This window comes from Macaca fascicularis, chromosome 7, assembly GCF_037993035.2.
Source record: "Macaca fascicularis isolate 582-1 chromosome 7, T2T-MFA8v1.1".
Classification (NCBI taxonomy): Eukaryota; Metazoa; Chordata; class Mammalia; order Primates; family Cercopithecidae; genus Macaca; species Macaca fascicularis.
In genome coordinates this window covers 163,946,229-163,971,146 of record NC_088381.1, presented here as the reverse complement: position 1 = coordinate 163,971,146, position 24,918 = coordinate 163,946,229, and the positions used below count along the sequence as shown (strand labels likewise).

The window sequence follows — 24,918 nt, the reverse complement described above, 5'->3', positions numbered from 1 at the left end:
CCATTTCTTACCAGTATCTGTTGCATGCAACCAAGGAGCTTTTACTTGTACAGAAGGGGTATTCAAGTTTATTTTGTTGGCTTCTTTGAATTCCCCCTAGAAGAATACTCAATGCTAACCAAGCCTCCTCTTGAAGACTTCCCATCATTCTGGAATTTACCACCTCTCAGGAAGTATATTTTACCAGCTGACAGCTCAGTCAGGAAAGCCCTTTACTTTACAACAAAATATTCTCGCTTAGCGTGCACCCACTGGAACTACTTTATAACCAGGAACTAAACAAAAGCAAGTCCTTGTTATCCTCTGCAAGGTAGCACCACGGTTTCTGAAAAACTGATACTGAAGGAATGACAACTCTGGCTTCAGATATAGCTGGGATCCACCTTGTCTCAGTGGTTTATCAGCTATGTGACTGGGGCAAGCTGCTTCATCTCTCTGAGCTTCAGTTTCCTCATCTATAAAGTAGGGATAATAGCTTGTAGGATTAAAGATACTAGGTGTAAGTCTCCTAGCTTGATGAATGGCGGCCACTACGATTAAGTGGTGATGATGATGATGATGACAATGATGATGACAGGCTCATTCTCATGGACTTCACAAGCCCTTTTGTCCAGCTAAGCACCTTCTGTTCCCTGCTTGTCCACATAGCCACTCCTAATCATGATCCCTTCTCCTGGGAAGGCCCACCCTAAAAATCACAGCACGCACAAGGAAAACATTATTCCAGGGAAAGTTTTTTGAGCCCAAACTGGGCAGGATTGTCCTCTCCCTCCTGGATGTGGCACATCCATGGATGCTAATAAGAACACCTCACTTTGGGGCCCCCACAGCATGCCGTGACTCATGACGCTGCAAAGCCAAATTGCTCCCTCCCGTTCATGGAAGGTGAGCATTTTTAACCCAAGAATAGGACTTAGTATTTACATTACAGTCCAAGGGGCTGACCTCTATCCACTGTGCCAATCTGTTGAGTTCACCTTGGTTCCCAGATGATTGTCTTCCTACATAGTCACTCTCCTCCCAGCTTCATCCACACACAGGATGTGCACACTCTCCATACAGCTGTCTAAATGACTCACCTTCCAGTTTTTGACTAGGTTTGCAGCTTGATACCAGCTAGCTCGTTAGCACCCTTCCAAGGCTGTCAATTGGTTACTATTTGCCTTCTCCTCTGGCCGACATTTCTTCAAGGTTGCTATAAAGTCCACCTAGCGGCCGGGCATGGTGGCTCACGCCTGTAATCCCAGCACTTTGGGAGGTGAAGGCGGGCGGATCACAAGGTCAAGTGATCGAGATCATCCTTGCCAACAGGGTGAAACCTCACCTCTACTATAAATACAAAAATTAGCTGGGTGTGGTGGCCTACACCTGTAGTCCCAGTTACTCGGGAGGCTGAGGCAGGAGAATTACTTGAACCCAGGAGGCAGAGACTGCAGTGAGCCAAGATCGCACCACTGCATTCCAGCCTGGTGGCAGACTGAGACTCTGTCTCAAAAGGAAAAAAAAATTCCATCTAGGACTTAGAGGTCTCTAGGTTAGTGACCCTGCTGGACAGACGATGGCTGAGCAATATCCAAGATGCTGAGTCCTGGCACCCTCTGCAGCCTCTATTCGCTGGTGAAGTTTCCTCTTTATTACTTCTCTAGACCAATTTCTCAGAGCCAATTCTAAGAATTGGAGTTCGTCCCTTGCCAAGCCACTCAGTGATCAATAGTAAACTGGGGAATGAAAAATTCGTGTGATTACAACTCACTGATGCATTACCTGGCAGTTGAAAATGATGGTGACCATTCTCAGCAAACTAACACGGGAACAGAAAACCAAACACTGCATGTTCTCACTCATAAGTGGGAGCTGAACAATGAGAACATATGGACACAGGGAGGGAACATCACACACCGGGGCCTGTAGGGGAGTCAGGGACAAAGGGAGAGAGAGCATTAAGACAAATTCCTAATGCATGCGGGGCTTAAAACCTAGATGATGGGTTGATAGGTGCAGCAAACCACCATGGTACATGTATACCTATGTAAATAACCTGCAGGTTCTGCACAGGTATCCCAGAACTTAAAGTAAAATTAAAAAAAAAAAAAAAGAAAGAAAGAAAATGATGGTGACAAAGACCATGTGGTAAAAAAAGGAAGATGCCTGGCTAGGCAAGGTGGCTCACGCCTGTAATCCCAGCACTCTGGGAGGCCAAGGTGGGTGGATCACGAGGTCAGGAGATCGAGACCATCCTGGCTAACACAGTGAAACCCTGTCTCTACTAAAAATACAAAAAATTAGCCGGGCGCGGTGGCAGGCGCCTGCAGTCCCAGCTACTCGGGAGGCTGAGGCAGGAGAATGGTGTGAACCCGGGAGGCGGAGCTTGGATTGAGCCGAGATTGTGCCACTGCACTCCAGCCTGGGCGAGACAGCGAGACTCTGTCTCAAATAAAAAAGGAAGATGCCCACGATGTGATAAGGGGAAAAACACAGGATATTAAAATTCAGTTCTACTTATGACTGCAAATAATTTTTTTATTATTTAAATAGTTTATTTTTGTTACTGATGGGAATATTTTCTCAGTAAGTTCAAACAATGTTATCACAGAGAAGGATAAGCTAATGTTATATCTAGAACAGTTAGTACAGCATTATCTTGAAATTTCAGGGGGAAAAAGTGGTTGACTGGAACTTCATCTATCTTTTTAACCAAACAATGTTAAAATGAACACATTTGAACAGAAAAATGTTATCTAGTTCTTTTATATTTCAAATGTAAAATACTTTAATAGAGAAAATTCCATTTTTCTGCATCTATTTAGACAATATTACAATAAAAGGCAGTGTGGAATGCAGAATGTAGCTAGTGAGAATATTAGATAATGTAAATTTAAGAAGAAACTAGCTTTTCCATATTAAATAAAATCAATGATCACATAAATTCAACATGATTACAGGGACTAAAGTAAAAATACAAAGTACAATATAGTGCAAGTAAGATTTTTAAAACTTACTTGTCTAGGAAAAACATGCTGGGGGAAAAAATCAGAAATGTTCTATAACAGAGTTGATTATGTTAATTTACTTTTATCACGTTCAAAGCAATCAATATATAAATAAATAAAACTACGAAGACTACGAGTGCTTCTGTTTTCCAACAATCCTCGAAGAACCTCACCAGCCAAGTGACGAGAACAATGCCAGCGTGCAAGGAGAAATCTTGGTGTCAGTATCTCTCTGCTTGAGAGGCTGGAACTTGAAAACCAAAAGGGGTCGTTGCTGTATGTGAAAAATGACAAATGAGAGAGGTTCTGACAGCTTTTCTATAATACAGCAGAGATGTTCAGGCTGAATGCGAGTTGACTTTTGTGTCATTTAATTCTAGTACCAACTTGTTTGTCAAAATAATGCCAGTCTCAGAACTAAATCTGTGCTCCCTGATGTGCTAAAAGGTACCAGACATTCCGGAAAAGGAAGACAGGGACTATTCTATCCAAATTCTTTCCATCACTTGCTGCCTGCGTTCAATGGAGTGGCTCTGGCTCAATTGTAATTCTGAGTGTTTCTCCATCTTGAGAACATTTCCATATTTTGGAGCGGGGAAGGTTCACGCTGATCCTATCTACAAGGACAAGCTCCTGCCTGGAAATTTAGCATCACCGTTTGACAAATCTAGCAGATGAGGCCAGAGCACAGAGGAAGTATCAACTTCTCCCCTCGAGGAAGAGACCTCAGTGGTCACCTAAAACACAGCCACCCAAAGCAAGGGGCATATACAAATGGAAGACGAGAGCTCTGGCCTTCAACGAGCTCATAGCCCAAGGAGGGGAAAACAAAAATTGATCACTATGGTGATGAGGGCTCAGGGCACTGCAGAGAGGGCACACAGTGAACTGTCCCCAGAAGATAGAAGGTCTGAGCGGAGACATCAAAGGCCAGTAGGACCATCTCAGCTGATGGTGGGAGAAGGGCACTGAGGCAGGGGACTGGCAGATGCAAAGAAAATGTGCAAGTATGGAATGCTACATCGAGGAGGACTGGCGCAGCAGCATGGTGAGGGGGTTGTCCTAAGAGCTGAGGCTGGAGGAGGAAGCAGGGACTAGAACAGAGGCCTTTGTAAGTCATGCAAGGCACTTGTGGAATTTATTCATTAGATGCAATGTATACATGGATGTTCAATTCCTGTTTATTTTCTCAATCACACATATACACTATGTATACTCTTATATGCATTAGATACTTTATATTGAATTTTTGAAACTCACTTGGCTCCTAAAATCAAACCACAGAAAGTAAAATGGGTAACCGGCTCTCCAGGACTAAATGTCTGGACAGGGTGGTTGCCAGCTCTGGCAACATTCCACAGTTGCCTTCCAGGCTTTCAGGAAATGAGCTGGGAGTCTCTGAGTGACAGAGTCTGAACCCAGGCAAGGTCTTCATCAGGGGCTGGGCAAGAGTTTTCCAAAGGACAAACTCCTCCACATGTGCCCATGCCCAGCACAGGCAGCCACAGAATGGTGTGGCTGTCATCAGACGGCCACTCAAGGGAGATGGCAGCCAGGCCATCTCTGGTGACAGGAATTACTCCCAGGAGTTCCAAAGGACCGCTGAAGAGATAAAACATCTGTAAAGCATTTAGTCTGATCAACGAAGGTTCACAATGATTAGCATTAATTACAGTGCTTCCCCTCCCTAATTGCCAAGATGTTGCTGGATCTGGCTTTGTACTTGGTATCTGTCATGATGGGGCCAGTAGCTACTATCCAGCCACACATGATGATAAAAGTCATAGCTACTAATTAGTAAATACACAGTTCCTCCATCCATCCACCCACTCAACAAATATTTATTTAGTATTTACTCTATGCTGGCCCCATTCTATTTTGTTTTTTGGAGATGAGGTCTCACTCTGCTGCCCAGGCTGGTCTCAAACTCTTGGGCTCAAGTGATCTGCCCACCTCCATCAAATGTTGGGATTACAGGAGTGAGCCACCATGCCCAGCCAAGACCCTATTCTAGAGACACTGCGACAGCACAGACAAAAATAAGCATTATCTGCATTTTAGAGATAAGGAATTGAGACTTAAAATAATTAGTGAACCTCTGCAACATTCCAGGAAGTTTGTAGGTACTAGGGATATGGCAGTGAAAAAAGTAAAGAAATGATCATAAACTAAGTTGCGACTTAAATCATGCAGCCGACATGACTCCCAGGTATTGCCCATCTCCTGCCTGCCCTCAAATGCCCACCACATTCCTGTCCCACCACCGCCTGCTGTGGCTTTAACCTCTGTGCGTTTGTTCACATGCTCTTCTTGGCTTGGATAACTATTGCTGGCCCTCTGAGGCTCAATTCCATTGGTAGCATTTCCTAGGACCCCGTCTTCGGATGTCTGGGCAACTCCTGCCCTATCCTGTGTCCATCTCTTGATTTGAGTCTTTCCCCCACTAAACTGAGCTCCTTTGGAGGGTCAGGCCTGGGTGGGTCTGATTCACCTCCCTGTTCTTTGGCCCCTGAGCCCGGCCTGGGGCAGCCACGGTGTTCTGTACTGAGAGTGAGTGCATGCATTGGCTCACTCTGAGAGGCAGCTGAGACAAGGGGCAGGGACAGCCTAGCCCAGCCCTCCAAGCTGGACTTCCCTATAAAGAGATGGCAGCGGCCGGGCATGGTGGCTCATGCCTGTAATCCCAGCACTTTGGGAGGACAAGGCAGGCAGATCACAAGCTCAGGAGATCAAGACCATCCTGGCTAACATGGTAAAACCCCGTCTCCACTAAAAATACAAAAAATTAGCTGGGCGTGGTGGCGGGCGCCTGTAGTCCCAGCCACTTGGGAGGCTGAGGCAGGAGAATCACTTGAACCCGGGAGAAGGAGGTTGCAGTGAGCCAAGATCATGCCACTGAACCCCAGCCTGGGTGACAAAGTGAGACTTCATCTCAAAAAAAAAAAAAAAAAAAAGAGATGGCAGCAAGGATAACCTTGTTTATTTTCTTTCTCCCCCTGAAGTCTGATGGAAAGGAGGGATTAGTTTACTGTGTGTTGAGTGAGAAAAGTTTAAACACTGATCTAAAGAGAGAAAAAACAGCTCCCTGTACTGACACTTAAGGGTAAATTAATCAGTAATTCCTTTGCTCAATGAGAACACGTTTTTCAGTTGTGGGAAAGGTTAATTCTATTAGTCTAGACTTCCTTGAGGAACGCAAGTCACCAGGTATCTCTGAGGCAAGGATGCTTCAATAGTGGAGATGAGACACAGGCCTATGGAGCAGACCTCCAGCCCAGCAACGTCACCCCCCGCCTGCCTGCCACTTCCACCGGGCCATGGACCCCACTTGCCAGGGAGACTCTACCTCCAATTCCCAGGACTAACAGGGAGTAGGGGAAGGACCCAGGGATTTGGGTTCCAGGTATGGCCTTCAATGAGCTGTGTCACCTAAAATACATCAACCTCCCTCTCTGGTCCTCATCCATAATGGATTCATGATGGGCTCAAATTGGGTGATAGCCAAGGCCTCTTATGGTTCCAATAGTGTACATGGAGAGGGGAAGAAGGCCATAATCTGAGGAAACTTAATTTGAGACTCTGTGATCCCAACTAACTCTGTGACCAAGGGAAAATCTCTTAACTTCTCTTTGCCTCAGTTTCTTTGCCTCTAAAATGGAGCCAACAGTAGAGTAAGCCCCGATTCTTCATGAGGTTGTTAGAGGACAAAACAAGGCGGCGTATATGAGAGCCCTCAGTAAGCTGTCAGGGAGAGACCAGCATCTGCCCTTCCTCGATGCTGAGAGGACAGATGGGAGGACGCACTTTGCCTGACAGATCATTGCCTGGTGAGAAAGAGCCTCCATCAGAGTGATGGCAGTGGCAGGCCATCTGGAGCGGCTGAGTAGGCAGGAGCCCCACCCCACTGGGTGCTGCTGCAGCTGCCCAAACCATGGCTGCAGACTCAGGCCTCCCTGCACTCCTGGGGACCTGGGAAGTCACACCTGCCCTCACAGCCTTGGAAGTGCCTCTTCCCACTGTCTGACTTCTCCCTGCTGTTGGCATCTGCTCTGATCTCAGAGCAAAATTGGGACCTGGGTGCCATGAACAGCATCAGGAGGCAGGCAGATTCCTGAGCAGAAGGAGGTGGGTCCCTAGGAAGGCCCCACCTTAAGGCCAGGGAGGGCCTGAAGGCTGGGGACCGGGCTGCCAGTCCTGCAGATCGAACTGGGGACTTGTGGTGCCTTTTCCAGGCCCACCCATGACTGCCCATGGACCAACTGGCACACACTTCCTCTCCTCTGAGGTCCATAAAAGCCCCAGGGTCAGCCAGAGCAGGGCAGAGGATGGAGAGGACAGAGAGACCACAGGAGGACCAACTGCAGAGAGGATCTATGTTCTCTGCTGAGGGCTTCAGAGATCTGCAGAGATGTCGAGACTCAGCTGCAAAGAGGAGTCACCCTCTCCAGGGCCTCCTCTCAGCTGAGAGCTGAAGAAATGGTGGGACAACCTGCTGGCATAAAGGAGCCACTCACTCCAGGGCCTCTTCTCTGCTGAGAGCTGAACACTCAACGGGATGACCTGCCTACAGAGAGGAGCTACCCATTGCAGATCTCCCCTGAGCTGTTGTAACATTCAGTAAAGCACCTCTTCACCTTGCTCACCCTCCACTTGTCTGCACACCTCATTCTTCCTGGATGCGGGACAAGAACTTGGGCAAAGGCACCACTGGCCACAGAGATTTCTGGCTAGAAAAGCAACATCCTAAAGACCCCATAACAAGAGTAGCAATACCCCCACCTTGCCCCTTATGCTTACCGTTGACTTCCAAAAAGAAACAAACATTTTCTAACCCTTGAAAGCAAAGCTTTCTGGAAACAAAATTGACAACACTTAACAAAACCACATATACATTATCCTTCCAACTATGCAACTCCACTTTTTAGACTCTACCCTGAAGATAACCTCCAATGCTACAAAAACACACGTGCAAGTTCATCCAATGCAGCATCATTTGTAAATGCAAAAATATGAAAAGCAACCTAAATTCTCAGATATAGGAGATGGGGCTGAAAAAACTACGGCATGTCCACACATAAGAGTACCATGTGGTGGCAAAAAGGAAGGAGGAAGGACCCTATGAATGGACTTGGAGAGATTTCAAGCACCCAATGTTAACTTAGAAAAGCAAAGTGTCAAAGTACATGCTACACCTCATGGAAGAAAGGGGCTACAACAATGCATGCATGCATCTGCTCACTTGTGCAAAAGAAATATAGGAAAGGTAAACTAGAAATTAAAGAGACTGGTTCCCTAGAAGAGGTGGGAGAGAAAGGGATGCAGAGAAGACGGGGGTAGGATCACGATGGCGAGGACGGGGAGGAAGTGATGCTTCTCTGAGTGTATCTTTTGCTATAGATCTGACTCAGGAGCATTGAGATGTTTAGCATGTCTTTCATATGTCCACACAAAACAATTCAAACCAACCAAGACCTCAAGGAAACCCAGAATGGAATGTAAACATTAATAAGTGGACCAAACTATTACATATAAATAGTATGACTACACTGAAGGGGGTGGAAAAGAAAAGAACTCACGTAAGTAATTTTGGAAAACAGTATTTTGATTGGATAGCATAAGGCTGAAGACAAAACGACTGTACACAAACACTATCACCTACTCAGTAAAATGTGCTTCTCATGGGGGCATGGGTTAACAAATCTGAAACTACTTTAGTGTATACTAGAATTAAATAAATATATTTTAGCTAACAAAAGCTGGGCTTCTTGTTGTTGGATAAAAAAGTTTCAAGAAAGGGAAAAAGTTAAAATGAGCCTTGTGATGTTGGATTAGAACTAGAGATACCAGTATACACACATGGCTTTTAATATACATCCAGGTAGGCGGACACAGAAATACAGATGAGTGTGCACGCATGGATTAGTGCCTGTCCATGTCATTCCCAGTGATGTCCCCTAAAAGGCCTAAAAGCAATGACAGCTCAGTAGCAATAAAGATACCTGGCACCCAAACCTTGGTTTCTCTACGCCATTCTCCAATAAAATGAACCTGGGCTCCTTGGAGAAGTGGCTGATTCCAGAGCTGAGGAAGGGAACATACAAGATAAGCCTTGAACATCTTGTGATACCAGAAAGTTAAGGAAGTGTTCCAAAACAGGTGGGGGTGGAGGGGCTGGTTGAAAACACAAGAGTAAACCTGAAGGAACTTCTAATGGCCAAAGCTGGGACAATTTGAGCAAGAAAATAAATAACTACAGTCTTAGATTATAAATCATAGGATAAAAGAAATGTCTATGAGTTTTTATTGACATAGATAAATAATCGCATAAATAAATGGGGGAGAAAAACCAGTTCTTCCTTACAGTAGAGTTCCAATAAATAAATGTAGGAATACAAAGAGAGAGAAACAGAAAAATCACCAGGAGGCACTCACAACAGTAATAATTATTGTTGACAAGATCTACCAATGGATGCTACAACTAATGAGCTCATGTTTGAGGAGAAAGAGATTCACATGGTCTCAAAGTATTTCCTCCAAAGTATTTATCAATTATGAAGAAAAGATAGTAACTTTACAGTGAAGCCTGGCAGACATCCCTTTAACCCAGTGATCGAAGTCAATGTCACCAGTGATGTCCACACCAGGAATCCCGATATAGGGCACCAAGGAGATCACAACATCAGCTCTGCAGGATTCTTGCCAAAAATGCACAACCTCAGTCCAAAAAAGTGCTTCAGGCAAACTTAAACTGAGGGACATTCAGCAAAATAACTGACAAGTGTTCTTCCGAAGTGTTAGGGTCATGGAAGACAAAGAAAGACTGAAGAACTGCCCCAGATTGGAGGGGAGTAAGGAGACATGGCGACTGAGCAGTGTGGGATCTGGAACGGGATCCTGGAACGGAAGGACATTCGTGGGAAAGTTGGTGCAATCTGAATCGGTGTGCAATTGAATTAACAGTATTGCACATTGGTAACTTCCTGAATTTGCTGATTACACTCGGGTTATATAAGACGTTCACTGGAGGGGACACTGGGTGCAGAAGCTACTTCTACATTAGCTCAAAATTTTAAAAAGAGGTAATGCTTAAGTCCCTTATTCAACGAGTTCACAAACACTTAGGCCAAACCACCAGGGTCTTTGCTAAGTCCTACTTAAGAATTTGCTCTAGTATCAATCCCTCTAGAGGATGTAGGGAACAGAGGCTAAGGAGTGCTGGATTTGAACCACAGCTTCCAGGGCCCTGGTGGAATGAGTTGGTTTTGGTGACAGGCTCTGGGTCAGTCTTTGGTTACAGAAAACCCCAGAACTGAAGGGAGCTCTGGAACATCCTGCACAGGTCCTCAGCCGGGGCTGGTGTCCTGAGGGGAAGAGGATATAAACACAGGCCCTGCGCGGTACCCAGCCCGGGCAGCCCCTCCACCTCCTGGACTTTCCTCTGCAGACCTTACCTGCCTTGGTTCTCAGCAGCAATCAGGGCCCGAGGCCTGGAAGGGGCTCCCCACCTCTCTGGGGCTGAGCCTCAAGGGCCCTGGGTTCTGGGAACCCCAGCTTCTGTGTTTCAGAGATGACACCTGGGCTTTACCAGTACACAGCTGTGGCCCACCTCTTAGGACTCGGCCTCTGGCTCAGCTCCTGTCCCAGAAACCTGCTTGGTGACCCTGGCCTGGGTTGTTGACTTTCATGCCTGTCCCTCACCTGCCAGACAGAGTGGTCTGCCCTGCACCTGCCCGGTGGCCTTGGCTGTGCTCCTGAGGCCTGGAGGTCGGCCTGCCTGCCTTCCTGAATCCTTCCAGGGCCCACCTGTCCTCTCCCACTCCCTTCCACCGTGCTCTGCCTATCACCAGCATGTCCTCCACAGGCCTTGAATGTTGACTGCTTGCCTGGGTTCAGTCCGTCTGCCAGAGTGACCTTTTCCCAGATCCCCAAAGAGGCAGGTTCTGGTCTAAGTCAACCACCCAGGCCCCCTAACAGGAGTCAGTGATGGCCTCTGTCTCCAGCAGGATCAAGCAAGGCTCCAGGTTTGTGCTGAGGGACCTAGCAGAACCTACGTTACAGGGGGGTGAACTATTACACATACGTAGCCCTCCAGGATCTGCAAAATCCACCTTGCCCAGCGATGGGGGATTACAGATGGCCACTCCCTGCTTCCAGTCACGAGGCAGGGGTCCATGCTCCCTCCCCTTGGGTGAGAGCCCATGCAGGTTCCTGGGCCAGGCTTACAGCCCAGCAGCTTCCATTTCCTGTGTCTTGGAACACTCCCTCTTCGGAAGCTGGCTGCCATGTCAGAATCCAACTCCCCTGAGGCCACCTGCTGTGAGGAAGCCCCAGTTAGCCAAGTGGAGAGAAACGGGGGCAGAGAAGACCTACAGCCCTGGTTGTGCCAGCCAACCCAGCCCAGTTACCAGCCAGTGGCTCCAGCCCCAGGCACCATCTGTCCACAATACCCAGGAGACCCAAAATGAGAACCACCAGCTGAGTCCAGTCAACCCACAGAACCCCATGAGATAACAACAACCTTCTGTTTCAAGCCACAAGTTTGAGGCTGGCTTGTTACACAGCAGTAGGTAACGAGAACACTGGCTGGAAGAGGCTTTTGTTTGCAATCCTTAAGGAAAAGAAGTTTTTTTTTATTTTTTTATGAATGTCATTTTTTTTTCATCTGTAAAGTGGGGAGAATAATTCCACAGGTAACTGAGCAAGAACTGTGTGAGCAGGACAATGCTCGTTTGTGATCTGTGTTGAATGTTTGTTGCTGGTGATCTCAAGAGGTCTCTGGGCTTCTAGCGTGGTCTTCCTGCACAGGGACAATCGTGCTGATGTCATCATCTCTTACTTCCTGCTTGCTGAGTGACCGTGGTCACATTTGAAGCAGTCAGCAGAGCCCCTAGCATTGCTGACTGCTTCCCAGGGGCCAGGTAATGTTCTAAGCACTTTATGTCCATCAACAATTTTAATCCTTGCAACAACAGAAGAGAGGAAGGCGCTATGATCACATTTTATAGATGGGCAAAGTGGAGTCGGCGAGTGGGAGAAACGTCTCCCCATTCCTCGGGATGTGAGAGAGCTGGGATTCTCTCATTTTCACCAAGGCCATGCTCTGAACGGCCCCACTCTATTGTTTCTGAGCCTCAGTTTCCCTGTCTACAAAATGGAATAGTAACGCCCACCTGATTACTGCTGCATGGATTCAATGGGAAACAGTCATCTTGTTTGGTAGACATTTTTCTCTCTCTCTCCGCTGCTATGTTTTATGGCTCAAAGTTGCAAATAACAGATATTTACTAAGAAAATCTATGTTCTCAATGCTTTTTCAAAGACCCACCCATGAAAGGAGAAAGGTTTCTAAGGAATTCCAGCTTACAGTCCCTGATAGGATCAGAAATAGAAGTTTAAACAATGCAGGGAAATGCAGATCTCCTCCTCTTGGGAAGGTGGAGGTGACACTGTCTCTAGTCTTTGTCCCCAAGGTCCATGCTGAGAGGTTCAAACAGACGATGAAAGGGATGTGGTCAGACTGACCTTTTACGAAGCAGGCTCCCCCACCGCATCCCATGATTACCCAGCACTTGAGCATCCCCATTTCCAAATGCCCCTGGGGAGATCAGGGTTTGCTAAGGGCACGGAACAGCTCCCATCATTGCGATTTCCTAGCGCTTAGGTCTTGCTGAGCAAATGGCTTGGCCCATGCTAGCCGTGGATCAACAGCCTGTATTTCATGAATATTTTTCTTTGGCGGGCTGCACCCATCTACATTTCACTTACTCAGGAGCATTTGCATTTTAATGTGATTTTTTCCGACATGACTAGACAGCTGGGTGGGTTTTACCATCTTCTGAGATATAAAAATTCTCATCTCTGCATATGGATCCCTCCAACTGTGTTTTGTCCAGGCTGGAAATAGCATCCTTCTGAATGATAACTTTTTGAAGAAACTGCGGCTGACACGCAGGGAGAAGTCAACCTTACAATTTTGATCCAATACATGTCCAGACTAACAGTGGTAAAAGAAAAAAAAAGACTTGGAAAAAAATGACTTTGCTATAAGGTGTTACACCGGAAAAATATGCATGATACTACTGTTGCCTAGCTATCTAAATTCCTGCTACTCTTCCCTCTCTGTCAATCCCATCACAACTAAAGGACTGAACATTCTTGATCTTTTTTGAAAATACTACCCCAGGGCCTTTACACCGGCTGTCTCCTCTACTGGAATACACTTTGCCCAAACTTTTGCACTGGCTGGCTCCATCACAGCATTCAGATTGCTCAGACACCATGTCCCTGCAGCAAAAGTCTTCCAGGATGCCCTGCCTATAAAGGTCCCCCATTCCCATCCCTCTCCAGCTATGTGCCCTACTTCATCTTCATCAAAGTACCGAAAAAGTCAGATTCCCTACTCCAAAGTATGCTATGTTTTCATTTCTCCTCCCTACTTTGAAGAGAAGCCACTTGACAACAATCATGTCCTTCACTGCAGCCCCTGTGCCAAGAACAATGCCATACGGCAGAGGCTCAATGAATAAATATCTGCCCATTTTCCAGAAAAGAAAGCTGTAGTTCCCTGGGGTTAAGTAATTTGTCCACGATGGCCCTGCTAGGCGCCAGGGCTGTCAACCCTTGGGGCTGTTCTGAGCCCAAATCCACAAGATTAACTCCTGTGCTCTACATTAGAAAATTTACATCTCCTGCCTCTGTCCCTTAACATCCTTATTACTGGCATCTATATGAGGCCTGGCGCCCAGGAGAGGCTCACAAAATGCTTACAGCAGGAGGGTCTGAATACATGAGCAGAATCCCTGGCCCCCAACTCTCTGGGGAGGAAGAGAATGTTCAGGCTTTTCCAGTCTGACCACTCATTGAACCCTCATTCCCTTCTCTACTAGTTTCACCAGATGGTTGCCCAGATTTCTGCTTGAGCATTTCCGGGGCTGCATGAATCACCTCCCAAAGCAGTCCATAAGCAATGGCTCCTGTCAGCTCTGCTGGTCAGAAAGCTCTTACGCCGAGCCAGACAACAGCACTTGCTTGCTTCCCTGTTAAACACACACCTTCTGAAGCTATTGCCTGGACTGTCTCTTACCCATCTCAAACATTATGCTAGAAAATAAAAGAAAGAAATCTATACATGAGTACTGAAACTAAAAAGCAGGGAAAAATATGCTCTTAAAAAATAGGTAAAGGGAGCAAAATAACTACCCAACTAAATAAACAAAAAAGAAGCAAAAGGCATCTATAAACCACATGCCTTCAGTCCTGTCTCACTGCACATAAATGGGCTACATCTTTCCTTTACGAGCCTCTGTTTCCCTGTCCACAAAATGGCAATGTGGAGAAGGTGGCTGCACCCCTTCTAAGGGCATCTGCTTCTCCCCTTTTGCCATGAACTGTTTTTAATGTTCTTTGAAACCCGGCACCACTTGCTCTCCAAACTAGTATGCACTCCAAGGCCAGGTGGAACTGTTGGCCACCTTGTCATAAGCAATGACAGCTAACTTGGATTAAGGCTTACTATGCAACCAGTATGGAGCCCACCTCCTGCCCCAGTACTCCCCAGCACAGACCTAAGAAGGAGGCACTGTGCCCTCACCAGACAAGAAACCCAAATCTTCACATGGCCAAGTCCTTTGCTGCCCTGGTCTCCCACCAACGGGGGCCAGCAGCCCTGGGACAGGCCTGGCACTTGTGAGCCTCTGACCCCTGGCTCTTGTTCAAACCATGCCTTGCCCCCTTTACTGGTTCCATCTAATAACACTCAAATTTCTGTCCAGCCTGGCCCTGGTGCCGTCTCTGCACCAGTCTGCCTCAGTTCCCCTGAGCACAATTCATCACTCCTTTCCCCGCAATCACGCAGCCCACTAACTGTACCTCTCAGCAGTGCAGCCTTCCCTCCGCCTCGCAGTGCACCTGTTCACACGTTTGTCTCTCCCTCTGAGCTGCAGGGCCCTTGAGGACAGACACCGCGTCTTAATTGACTCTGCACCCTTCTCACCTCTTGTATTTAAGCACCATTTTATGCTTACAGGAAGATTTCATATACATCTGCTGAATAAATGAAAAAAAAATAAAGGAATAAAGAAAAGCTCCCAATAAATGGTTCAGTCTCAGATTCCATGTGATCTAAGGAGCATCCCAAAGCTGGAGGGCCGAGAAATTCCTTTGAATGATTTCACTGTTTCTCTCTGCAAGTCGGAATATTCTATAGGAGAAAGTCGCAGGAGCAGAAGAGGAGGGTGACATGAGCTAAAGTATCTATGGTTTAATGGTTTCTTTCACATTTTCCTAATTTTGCACTGCTGTGATCTAAATGTGTCCTCCCAAAATTCATATGTTGAAATCTTCACCTTCAAGGTGATGGTATTAGGAAGTAGGGCCTTTGGAATGAGATTAGGTCATGAGGGTGGAGCCCTCATGAATAGAATTAATGTCCTTATAAAAGGGACCCCAGACAGCTCTCCACATCTCCCTCCACTAGAGGCGAGGAGGCAGCATGAAGAAGGTCATCTGCAAACCATGGAGCGGGCCCTCTCCAGGCACTCAATCTACTGGCAACTTGATCTTGGAATCCCCAGCTTCCAGAACTGTGAGAAATAAATGTGTGTAGTTTAGAAACCACTCAATTCATGCTATTTTGTTATAGCAGCCCAAATGGACTAAGACATGCAGCCTGCCTGCAGTCAAACACCCCCTTGAATTCTTCCGCATGCAGGTGAAGATTTACTTCTAACCAAGCCTCGGGGACCCAGGAGTCCTTCTAGTGGGTGCTGCTCCACTGTGGTCCCCATCTCAGAGCACAGGTCTCCTGTTCTGAGAGGGAGAAGCCTGAGCTTTTTGTGGGGGCTGTGGGATACCTGGGAGTGGATTCTGGGGCCTCATCTTTGACAAAGGACATCAGGCCAGTGAGAAGCTACCAACCATTCCAGATGTGGCTGCATGGTCTCCTGACAACCACAGAGCTCCTGGGGCCTCCAGCATACCACGGATGAGTCACAGACCAGTGATGGGAAAGTCAGCTTCTTCCACAGCCCCAGTTACCAAGAGATGCCGGCCTCCATGCAATCAGCAAAGTGGGATAAGTCTTGGCCTCAAATCTACTTGAAATCAATCAAGTTTTGGGGGGAAGGGAAGCAGAGTAGAAATCAGAAGACTGGGGTTTGGTTACCAGCTACACATTTCTACCTGGGTGACCCTGGTCAGTTACCCAGTCTTTCTCAGCCTGTTTACTCATTGGCCAAATCTCACAAGAGCTGCTAGACTTTTTTCAACTCAGAACGAAAAGGCACATGAGAAAGTGAGCAGCAGGAAGAGCAGGGTCAAAACAATCAAAAACTGACCACAGAGGAGACAGAAATAATTCATGGACTAAAGCAAACAAACAAACAAAATGCTCTAATTACTATTCCAGCACTCAGTGTCCTAGTATCTATAAACAAAAATAGATTCTAGGAAAAGAAATGATCAGAGACAAGAAAAAGCTCTCAGAAGTTAAAAATGTTAGTGCCAACATGTTTTTTAAAAGTTAAAAAAAAAACAAAATGACAAACTGGAAAATGAAGTCAACAAAATCTAGAATAAAGAGTAAAAAGGCAAAGAAATGAGAAAAATGTAGAAGAATACAATCCCATTCTGGAAGATTTTAGAGCTGACAAGTAAGAGGCTCAGATGTGGAGAATGAGAAACGAATGAAGATTTTTAAACAATCAGTTCCATTAGAATCTCCCAGAGCTGAAGGACGGGGGCTTTCAGATGAAAGGAGTCCACTGGATGACCAGAACAATGAATAAATGAAGACCCACCCTGGAGACTATCCTCATGTAATACATGAACCCCATGAATGAAGAAGAATTCCCCATGAATGAAGAAGAATTCTTAACATCTTCTGGACGAGAAAAGCAGAAAATAAATAATCGATAAGAACCAAGAATCAGACTTCTCATCGGCAAATGAAAAAAGGGAAACTCTAAAGTCTTCAAAATTCTAAAGGCAAATGATTTAGAACCTGGAAATCGACCCTCAGTATGAGCATGAAATACAGACATTTTCAGGCAGTTTACTTTCCATGTACCTTTTCTAAGGAAGTAACTTGAGCAAACAGAGCCTCCAACCCAGGAAAGCAATGATGGCGAGCCCAAGATGACCTGGGGGCAGCAGCCTTGGAGAGGATACAGTACCCTGGGTAGAGGAGGGGTGAGCATCCTGAGAGGGGTTAGCTCTCCAGAAATAAACAAAACAAAACAAAACAAAAACAATGGGGAAAGACTCAATGGAACAGACGGTATGAAAAAAGGGAGAGTATGAAAAAGGCATATAAAGCAAGAAGAAAAAAAAGAAAGGCAACCAGAAATCCCAGAAAAAATATCCTGCACAATGAAGTCATGATCCAAAGATGAAGCAAACTACAATTTGGCATGTTTCCAAGCAACTGACATTGTGTAGGCGGGAGAACCCACTCGAGTCTGTTCTGGGCCATTCTGCTTTGAGTGGTCTAGGGGTTCTGACACTGATCTCTGGAGAAGAAAAGGTCATCCCAGCGCATGAGCTAACCCAGCATTAGACATCTCTAATGTAGCAATAATTATAGCAATGTCACCTACTGTTCTCAACATTCAGAGTCAAGCTATGGGCAACGCATATGCTAGAGTGTTCAGGATGGGATGCAAACTTCAGCAACCTTGAAGGAATGTCAGCCTGAAGGTAGTAGGTGGGTGGCACCGAAGCTTGAGAGGAAAGACAAAAGAAACAATATGGATTAACAACCTCACCTTATGAAAAAAGGAGACGGACGCACTGTGCAAGGGTGCTGGAGAAAAATGTATCTAAAGATTAAAAAGCAACAGATAGAAGCAATTTAATAAGCACGGATGAAACTGAGAGGAGGAGAAAGAGCCAGTAGTATGGCATGGCTTCCTCTTCCACATCAGGAAGTCCACGACTGGGGTCCAAAGACGATCAATGCGCTGTCTGGATGCAAATCCTGGATCACACAAAGTGGGGACAAGGTTGTGATGAGGATTAAATGAGTTTACAGGAAAAACATCCCCAGAACAGTGCCTGGCACAAAGCAAGCATTCAGGATTTGTCAGGGCTTTCATGATACACTCGCCTATACAATTTGATTTCTGACAATGTGCACGTTAATTTTTAAAAATGGTTTTACTGTGAAATAAAAAGATATGCCAAACAGAGCTATCTGAAAGAACAAATTCCAACGCAAGCCCGAATCACGGCATGAACTGTAAAGTACGACTTTAGAGCCCGCTAAGCAGGCAAGGCAGCCCGCTCTGGGAGCTGGAGAGTGTCATGGAAAACACAGAGGGCTGTGATGAGGAGACTTCCCAGAGCCAGGCCTGCAAGGAGACCCTGCCCTTTGCACTCCCAAATTGCAAACTGCAGAGTACTCTACTGCCGCATGATATCGACATAACAAAGTGTTATTTTTTGCAAATGGAAAATAAATGTTTCCACCTTTTGGGGCACCTGGGCACTTTTTACAAACTGCTTGCAAGTGGGATTCAAACTGCTACTCTCTCGATTCCATTTTTATTTGCAGAGTAAGGCAAACAGAGCAGAGGCTTTCTGCTTCTGTTTTTGCAAAAAGAAAAACAAGTGAGGCTTGGAATGGCCTCTAGAGTTCCAGAGGGTGTGGTGCAGCTCCTGGCTGGCCCGTCACATCTGGCCCAGTCCCTTCATGGAAGTCCCAGCTTTATTCCACGCAAAACGGGGCCGGAGGTGCTTTGCTCTAGGAGGTGGGGCTGCAGTGAGTCTTGTTGCCACAAATGAAGTCTCCAGTGGGTACAGGGTCATGTCTCTGCACTCCCCCTACTTAGCTGGAACGGCCCAATCTCTATTTCTGGGGTTCTGCCTCAGTTTCCCCACTGAGCCTGAACACTGACACCCTGCCTGGTTCACTCCACCTTCTAGAAGACTGGACTCTCAGCCCCATTTCCCCACAGCTGACTGCATAATCGTTGAGATCGGTAGGAAAGGCAGCAACTGGGTAGGTGCAGTGAGAGGTGCACAGGAGTGGGAACAGCAAGAACATCCACTCTGTTATTCACTGACAGAAACGTTTCTTAACCTTGCTGAGCTTGGGCTTTCTAAAGGATTCAATAATTTAACAAATACGCGACCAAGTGCCCACCTGGGGCCAGGTACCACGCAAGGTGTTGAAGATTTGAGAGGTGCACAAAGCATGTTGCATGCTTGTAAGGAACCTACCAAGGAAAAGGCCACCTGGTGGTGGATGCTATGATGGGCAGGCACTGTGTGGTGGAGCAGCCCAGAGACACAGGAGCACAGCCTGCAGTGGGAGGGACCAGGGTCAGAGAGACTGCAACTGCGGGTTAAGATCTGAAGGAGGAACAGAAGTGGGAGAGTGTTCCAGTGGAAGCAACAGCACGTGCCATGGCTCAAAGGAAGAAAAAACTGGGCCTGAAACATGTTCCCGAGGTCTGGGGCACAGGGCACTGAGGGTGAGGGAGATGCCAGACAGTTATGCCAGGAAGATCAGAGACCCTGGAAGCCCTTGGAAGGGCTTTAAATAATTGGTAAAATTCCCGCTTTGCAGCAATGTGAGGATGAGTGAACCATGATCCTGGAGGATGTGTCGGGAACTCCCTTGTAAAAGATGTTAACATGACCATCCCACTGCCTGGGTTTTGGCTTGCCTCATTTGACAACTCTCCACTCCCTTTCCTCCCATGCATGCACACACACATACACACACACACCACACACACACTCTAAGAACATGCACACATGTGTGCTTTGCTGGAACTCAGGTCTTTGACTACTGAGCTAAAATGGGGCCCCACACTTCCCTCACCCTATCAAACCAGCAGGCACATCTTTCTATCTTGCCCAGTCCTAGCTTCCTGCCCTTCCCACTGGCCCATGCTCTCCTCCCACTGGCCCATGCTGTCCTCCTGGGTTAGACACATCTGTTCTTCCTGCCTAGACTACCCTTCTGCACATGGCTAACTGCTACTCTTCCTTTAGGATGCAGCTCAGATGTCCCCTCTCTGGGACACCTTGTATGACCCTCGTCCAGCTTCAAGGCTGGTTCTGCACTTCCCGCACTTACCTGGCAGACAGCATCTGTCACCATTCTCTGGAGATGCTGGCTGTCTGGCTTGACTCCCTGCCTTGGCCATTTCTGTGCCCTCAGCTCCAACCTATCACCAGGAGAGAGGTGGTGCCCAGCAGGAGCGTGTGGCTGGGATGCCCAGCACCAATATGCACGTGCCGCGGACTCCAAGAGGAAGCCGCCTGTGGCTGAGGACAGGAGGTCTCTGGGTCCTCACTCTCTCTTTCACTGCAACCGCATCTACACCTTCGCTGTGCGTCATCCTTATCCCATCTGACCCTTGCTTAAAAGAGTCCTTTCTTTTAAGATCTCTTGAAGCTCTGCAATATGCAGAGAAGGAGGCTGACCTGTGGGAAAGCCTGCTCTTCCAGGCATGGCCTTAGGGGCTTTTTGTTTTATGTAACATCCCAACAATCTATAGACCCTACAGCTCAGCACCTGCAGAAGGTCATGGGCCTGGTTCCAAATCACCTTTCTCAGTCGATTGGCAACAGTTTATACCAAGAAAAAAAATGTTTCAACGAGCAGAACTGTTGACAAGGGCCCCGCAAACCCCGTTCTTCATCAGCGTTTCAAATCCTGACCCTCATGTGTGAATCTCTCCCTCCCCACCCTCCTCCTGCTAGTGTGGCTGTCCTGGGTTAAGGTGCCTGGGGAAGGGGGACCCGAAAGCCGCTGGGCTCCAACAGGGCATGACTTTGTCTAATTTGTCAAATTCATTTAGGGGTCCCCAAGCCCTTGCACAGATGCAGCACATAGCGTGTGTTCAACGAGAACTCGTTAACATCAAATGCACGGCCTGATCCCCCAAGAGCGGAATTTCTGACAAAATGGCATTTTTTCATTGAAAGGCGACCTAGACCAAGAAGATGCGTTCTTTCTCCTCAAACACTCTTGACATCCCACGGGACCTTAACGCTCACCTTAAACCAGTGCTCAAAGCCAGACAGATGCTACCCCAGCTTGGATGATCCAATCGGCAATGGTTGCTCCTCTTCTCTCTTCTGGAAAGCTGCCAGCTTCCCTGAGCAGTCATCTCCACAGGGCAGCTACCCTCCAAAACAGGGTAAAATCGTCTTGCGACTCTGAATCAGCATTAGCCAGGGTGCCTCTGCGTGCCAGGCACACATGGGACCCACCATGTATATTTCTGCAAGGCTATTTGCAAATGACTGAACAGGCCCAGAAAGACCGGGCACGTGCCCACATAGTGCAGCCACAATTCGGAGCTGGTGGTGAATCTTAATAATGAATGCAGCATCCATGCGCAGCTTTGAAAATGCCTGGTGCCAGGCTCCAGCTCAGACCAACTGCAACATTAATACAGAGTGAGGAGGCCCGGGCATGAGTACTTTTCAAATGCTCCTGGAAAGGTTATTCTCATACACAGTTGGGTTGAGAACTCCAGCAGCGGAGCAAAAGCCGCCTCTGGCAACGGGCCTTGTCGGTTCTCGTTAACTGAGCACGTGCTATGCCCCTGGCACTCCGCTGGCTGCTTGCCGGGGGTGGCGGGGGTGGGGGAGGATCCATGGTCTTTCAGAAAGCAGCTCCTGCTCTCAGGGAGCAGCCAGGTAGCTTTAGGAATCAGGGCCACACACAGGACTTGAGGACAGACCCAACCCCTCAGAGCCATAAGGAGTGAGGGCGGCCCCTTCCCCGTTGGCTTCTGGCCATTTTCAATTCCACTTTGCAACAGACTTTTCCTTTACAGGCCAAGCAGTCAATATTCTTAGGTCTGCTGACAGCACTGCCCAGCCAGGTTGCTCCAGGTTCCTGTCTGCTAAAACCCTGGATTCCCATCCTGCAACCCGGACTTTCCCAGGCTGCTTCCCATGCTGCCAAAAGGAAGCTTCCTCTTTTCCAAGATCCCAGGTGGCCTCCCACCTCTCCCACTATCCTTGTCCTCACCCGCTTGGGTTTCCACTAGTCCTTGGCAGGGACGCTCATGAAACTCTCTGGAGAGTCCATGTTCCCTCTCACTGGTCTCTAGTGAGAAAATTTTCCCATCCCATTGGCCATGGTCACTGCAGACTCAGCACACCTAAAACTTGACGTGTCTTCAGAAATTCACTTGAAACTGCAACAAGTTTTTGGAGGGGCCACCTCCTTGCCCAAATCTACCACCTTTTCCTATAAGTGGCTCTCACTGGGGCTACAAGGCCACCTATCCCTGCACCACCAGACATATCGAGGTGCTGTCTTCAACCGTATTCTTCAATCAGGTCCTGCCACTTCGTCCTGAGGCATCTCCCAGATAATAAGGAAAGCTGCGGACTTGGAGGCCTTTCAAGTCGTGCATGGTTTTAATATGCATCATCTCATGGAAGCCCACAGCAGCCCTGCAGGGTGCTCAGAGAGTGAAGAGACTTGCCCAGGGGAGCCTCACAGGGTCACAGCAATGTGGGACTAAAGCTGCAGAAACATGGCAGCTCCCATGAGCCTGAAACTGCTGGAGGGGACATAGAGATGGCCAGGCATCCCTGCCCTAGAGACGCTTGTCATCTGGTGGGGGAAAAAGAACCAGGCCAGCTCGAATGTCTAAGCTCCATGTCACTTCCCTAAACATAGCTTCCTCGGCCACCCTGAGGTCAAAATGATACCCTGACCAGTAATGCACCAGGTGCTGCCAGGAGCCCTGAGGAAGTTGACACCTCCAGCCAGAGGTGGCCCCGCTCCCCGGAACACACACTGTGCTTGCACTGCCACCCACTCACTGAGGCCACGCACTGGCAGCATCTCAAACAGATGCGAAAGCGGCACAACCCGTCCCCAGGCTGGCAGCAGCTGACTTCATGCCCCTCCTGGCAGAGGGACTCATGAGCACAGCCCCTACTGGAAGCATCTCATGGGCCTGAGCAGGGGACTGAGGAGAACCCAGGGAGGGAAGAACACTGACCAGGCACAGAACTTTCTGGGTAAGAGCATGGTCCACTACGGGCCCCCTGGCAGTGTCTCAGTGTCATAGGGGACCTGTGTCCCCCAAAAAGATATGCTCAAGTCCTAACCGCTAGTACCTGTGACTTCATTTGGAAATGGCATCTTTGCTGATGCAAAGTTAAAATCTAGTCACATGAGTCAGGGTGAGTAAACCCAATGACTAATATCTTCATAAGAGAAAAAGAGGATTTGGACACAGACAAATAGACACACAGGGAGAAGGTCATGCGAAGACAGGGGCAGAGGCTGGAGTGGTGCAGCTACAAGCCAAGAATGCCAAGGATTGTGGGCAAGCACCAGCAACCAGGAAGAGACAGGGACCCTCCCCTGGAGCTTTCTGATGGAGCACAGCCCTGCTGACACATGGACTTCAGGCTTCCCATCTCCAGAACTACAAGGCCATACATTTCTGTTGTCTTCATCCACCCAGCTTTTGGTATTGTTATGGCAACCCTAGGAGACTAAGCACCCAGCTAGGACACATAAGAGACAACAGAGCCAAGATCAGGGACAGCCTCTCAGCGGCATGTGTAGCGAGTGTATAGTAATAGGGAGATGAACTTGGTGGCAGAGACTCTGGTCCAATTCCTGCTCCATCTTTTAGGAGCTGTGTGGCCCTGGGCAGCCTCCTGAGGGAGTCTGAGCCTTTTTCCTCATCTGCCATTTTGGGCCAGTAAGCCTTGCCCACCTATTCCACACTTGTTAAATTTGACCTGTGCCCATGAAGGGGCTTTATAAACAGAACTTACATGAATCGCAGGGCTCTTGCGGAGAGAGGGTGAAAATTATTCCAAAAGCCAGTGGTTTTCTCCAAAAAAGGAATCAACCGTCAAAGGTGACGTCATGAACACGACTGCCGCCAGTCTGTGTCTTCAGACTCGGAGGTGGGCAAGTGACAGGTTCCTTTCAAGCTCCAGGGAAAACCCCCGAGGAGGTGGGACCTTGGCTCTAGCTTCTGAACGGGGATGCACTTTCAGAAATCAGTCACTTTGAGTGTGTCTGCCTATGCCAAACATTTGCCCTATTTAAAAGCGTTTGCCAGCACAGATTTCTAATTTGTGAATGTTAGTTCAACCTCCCCATGGCTGAAGGGCTCTTTCTAAATCACAGACTAGATCATGTCGCTTCCCTGTCCCCCAACTTCAGCAGGCTCCAGACACAGGTCGACTCTTTTTGCTCCTGTCTGGGTTGCATTATTATTGTTTAAAATGATCTCTGAGGACTCCGAGTGCTGTGGGGCCCGGTGTAAGCCCACAGACCGGTTCAGCTCTATGACCAAAGTCTCAGCTGTTAGTGGTGACATGGGAAAACCAAGAACAATACACTCTGATTAATTTAATTACACTTGATTAATTTGATTAATGAATAAATTTAAAACACTTTTACAATTCTAATATTAAGATCTTCCTGTTTTCTAAATTATTTATCACATGCTGATGAGAGACGGCAGATTAAAACTGGGCAATCTTATACCAATTTCCCAACTAAACAAATATCCTCTTCTGTGGACATCAAAAGGCTGGCAACCACTACCCTAAACCAGGAACTGGTTTTGAGGCAAAGGCGTGGGGAACGCGCTATTTCTCTCTCCCCTCCTGCACACCCTACCTGGGGAACCTATCCCAGTGACAGCCTCGAGGGACAGCTTTCCCTACCATGTGACACCACCTCCCAGCCACAGCTGTTTAGAGCAGAGGGCTCCTCACCAAGCCAGGCCACTCTACTTCTCTCCTGGGAATTTAGGCCCCGGGGAGACGGAGTGAGCTTTAAGGCCACACAAATGTAGGGTTGGGGCTGCCATATTAGGGTGACCATTGTTTGGCCATATGCTCAGAGGACAAGCAGAAAAACCCAAAGTTGAAAAGGAAAGTTAGAGACAAAGGGTACTAGATGGTGAGACCTGGG

The 24,918-nt window shown here is 47.6% G+C and overlaps 1 protein-coding gene across 3 annotated transcripts in view; it reads right to left on the bottom strand.

Annotated features, from left to right (window-relative positions):
* The window catches only part of TUNAR (transmembrane neural differentiation associated intracellular calcium regulator), a 49,462-nt gene that overhangs the window by 10,377 nt on the left and 14,167 nt on the right, over window positions 1-24,918 (bottom strand). The window contains exon 1 of one of the 3 annotated variants that reach the window (XM_065549334.2): window positions 1,765-1,900. The exons of 1 other annotated variant lie outside the window; for it this stretch is intronic. In XM_065549334.2, the coding sequence (XP_065405406.1) occupies window positions 1,765-1,845 (81 nt within the window). In that variant the 5' untranslated portion in view covers window positions 1,846-1,900. Of the gene's footprint in view, window positions 1-1,764; window positions 1,901-2,508; window positions 3,265-24,918 lie in introns of those variants that run through there. One more of the 3 variants, XR_012416095.1, reaches the window with a different exon arrangement.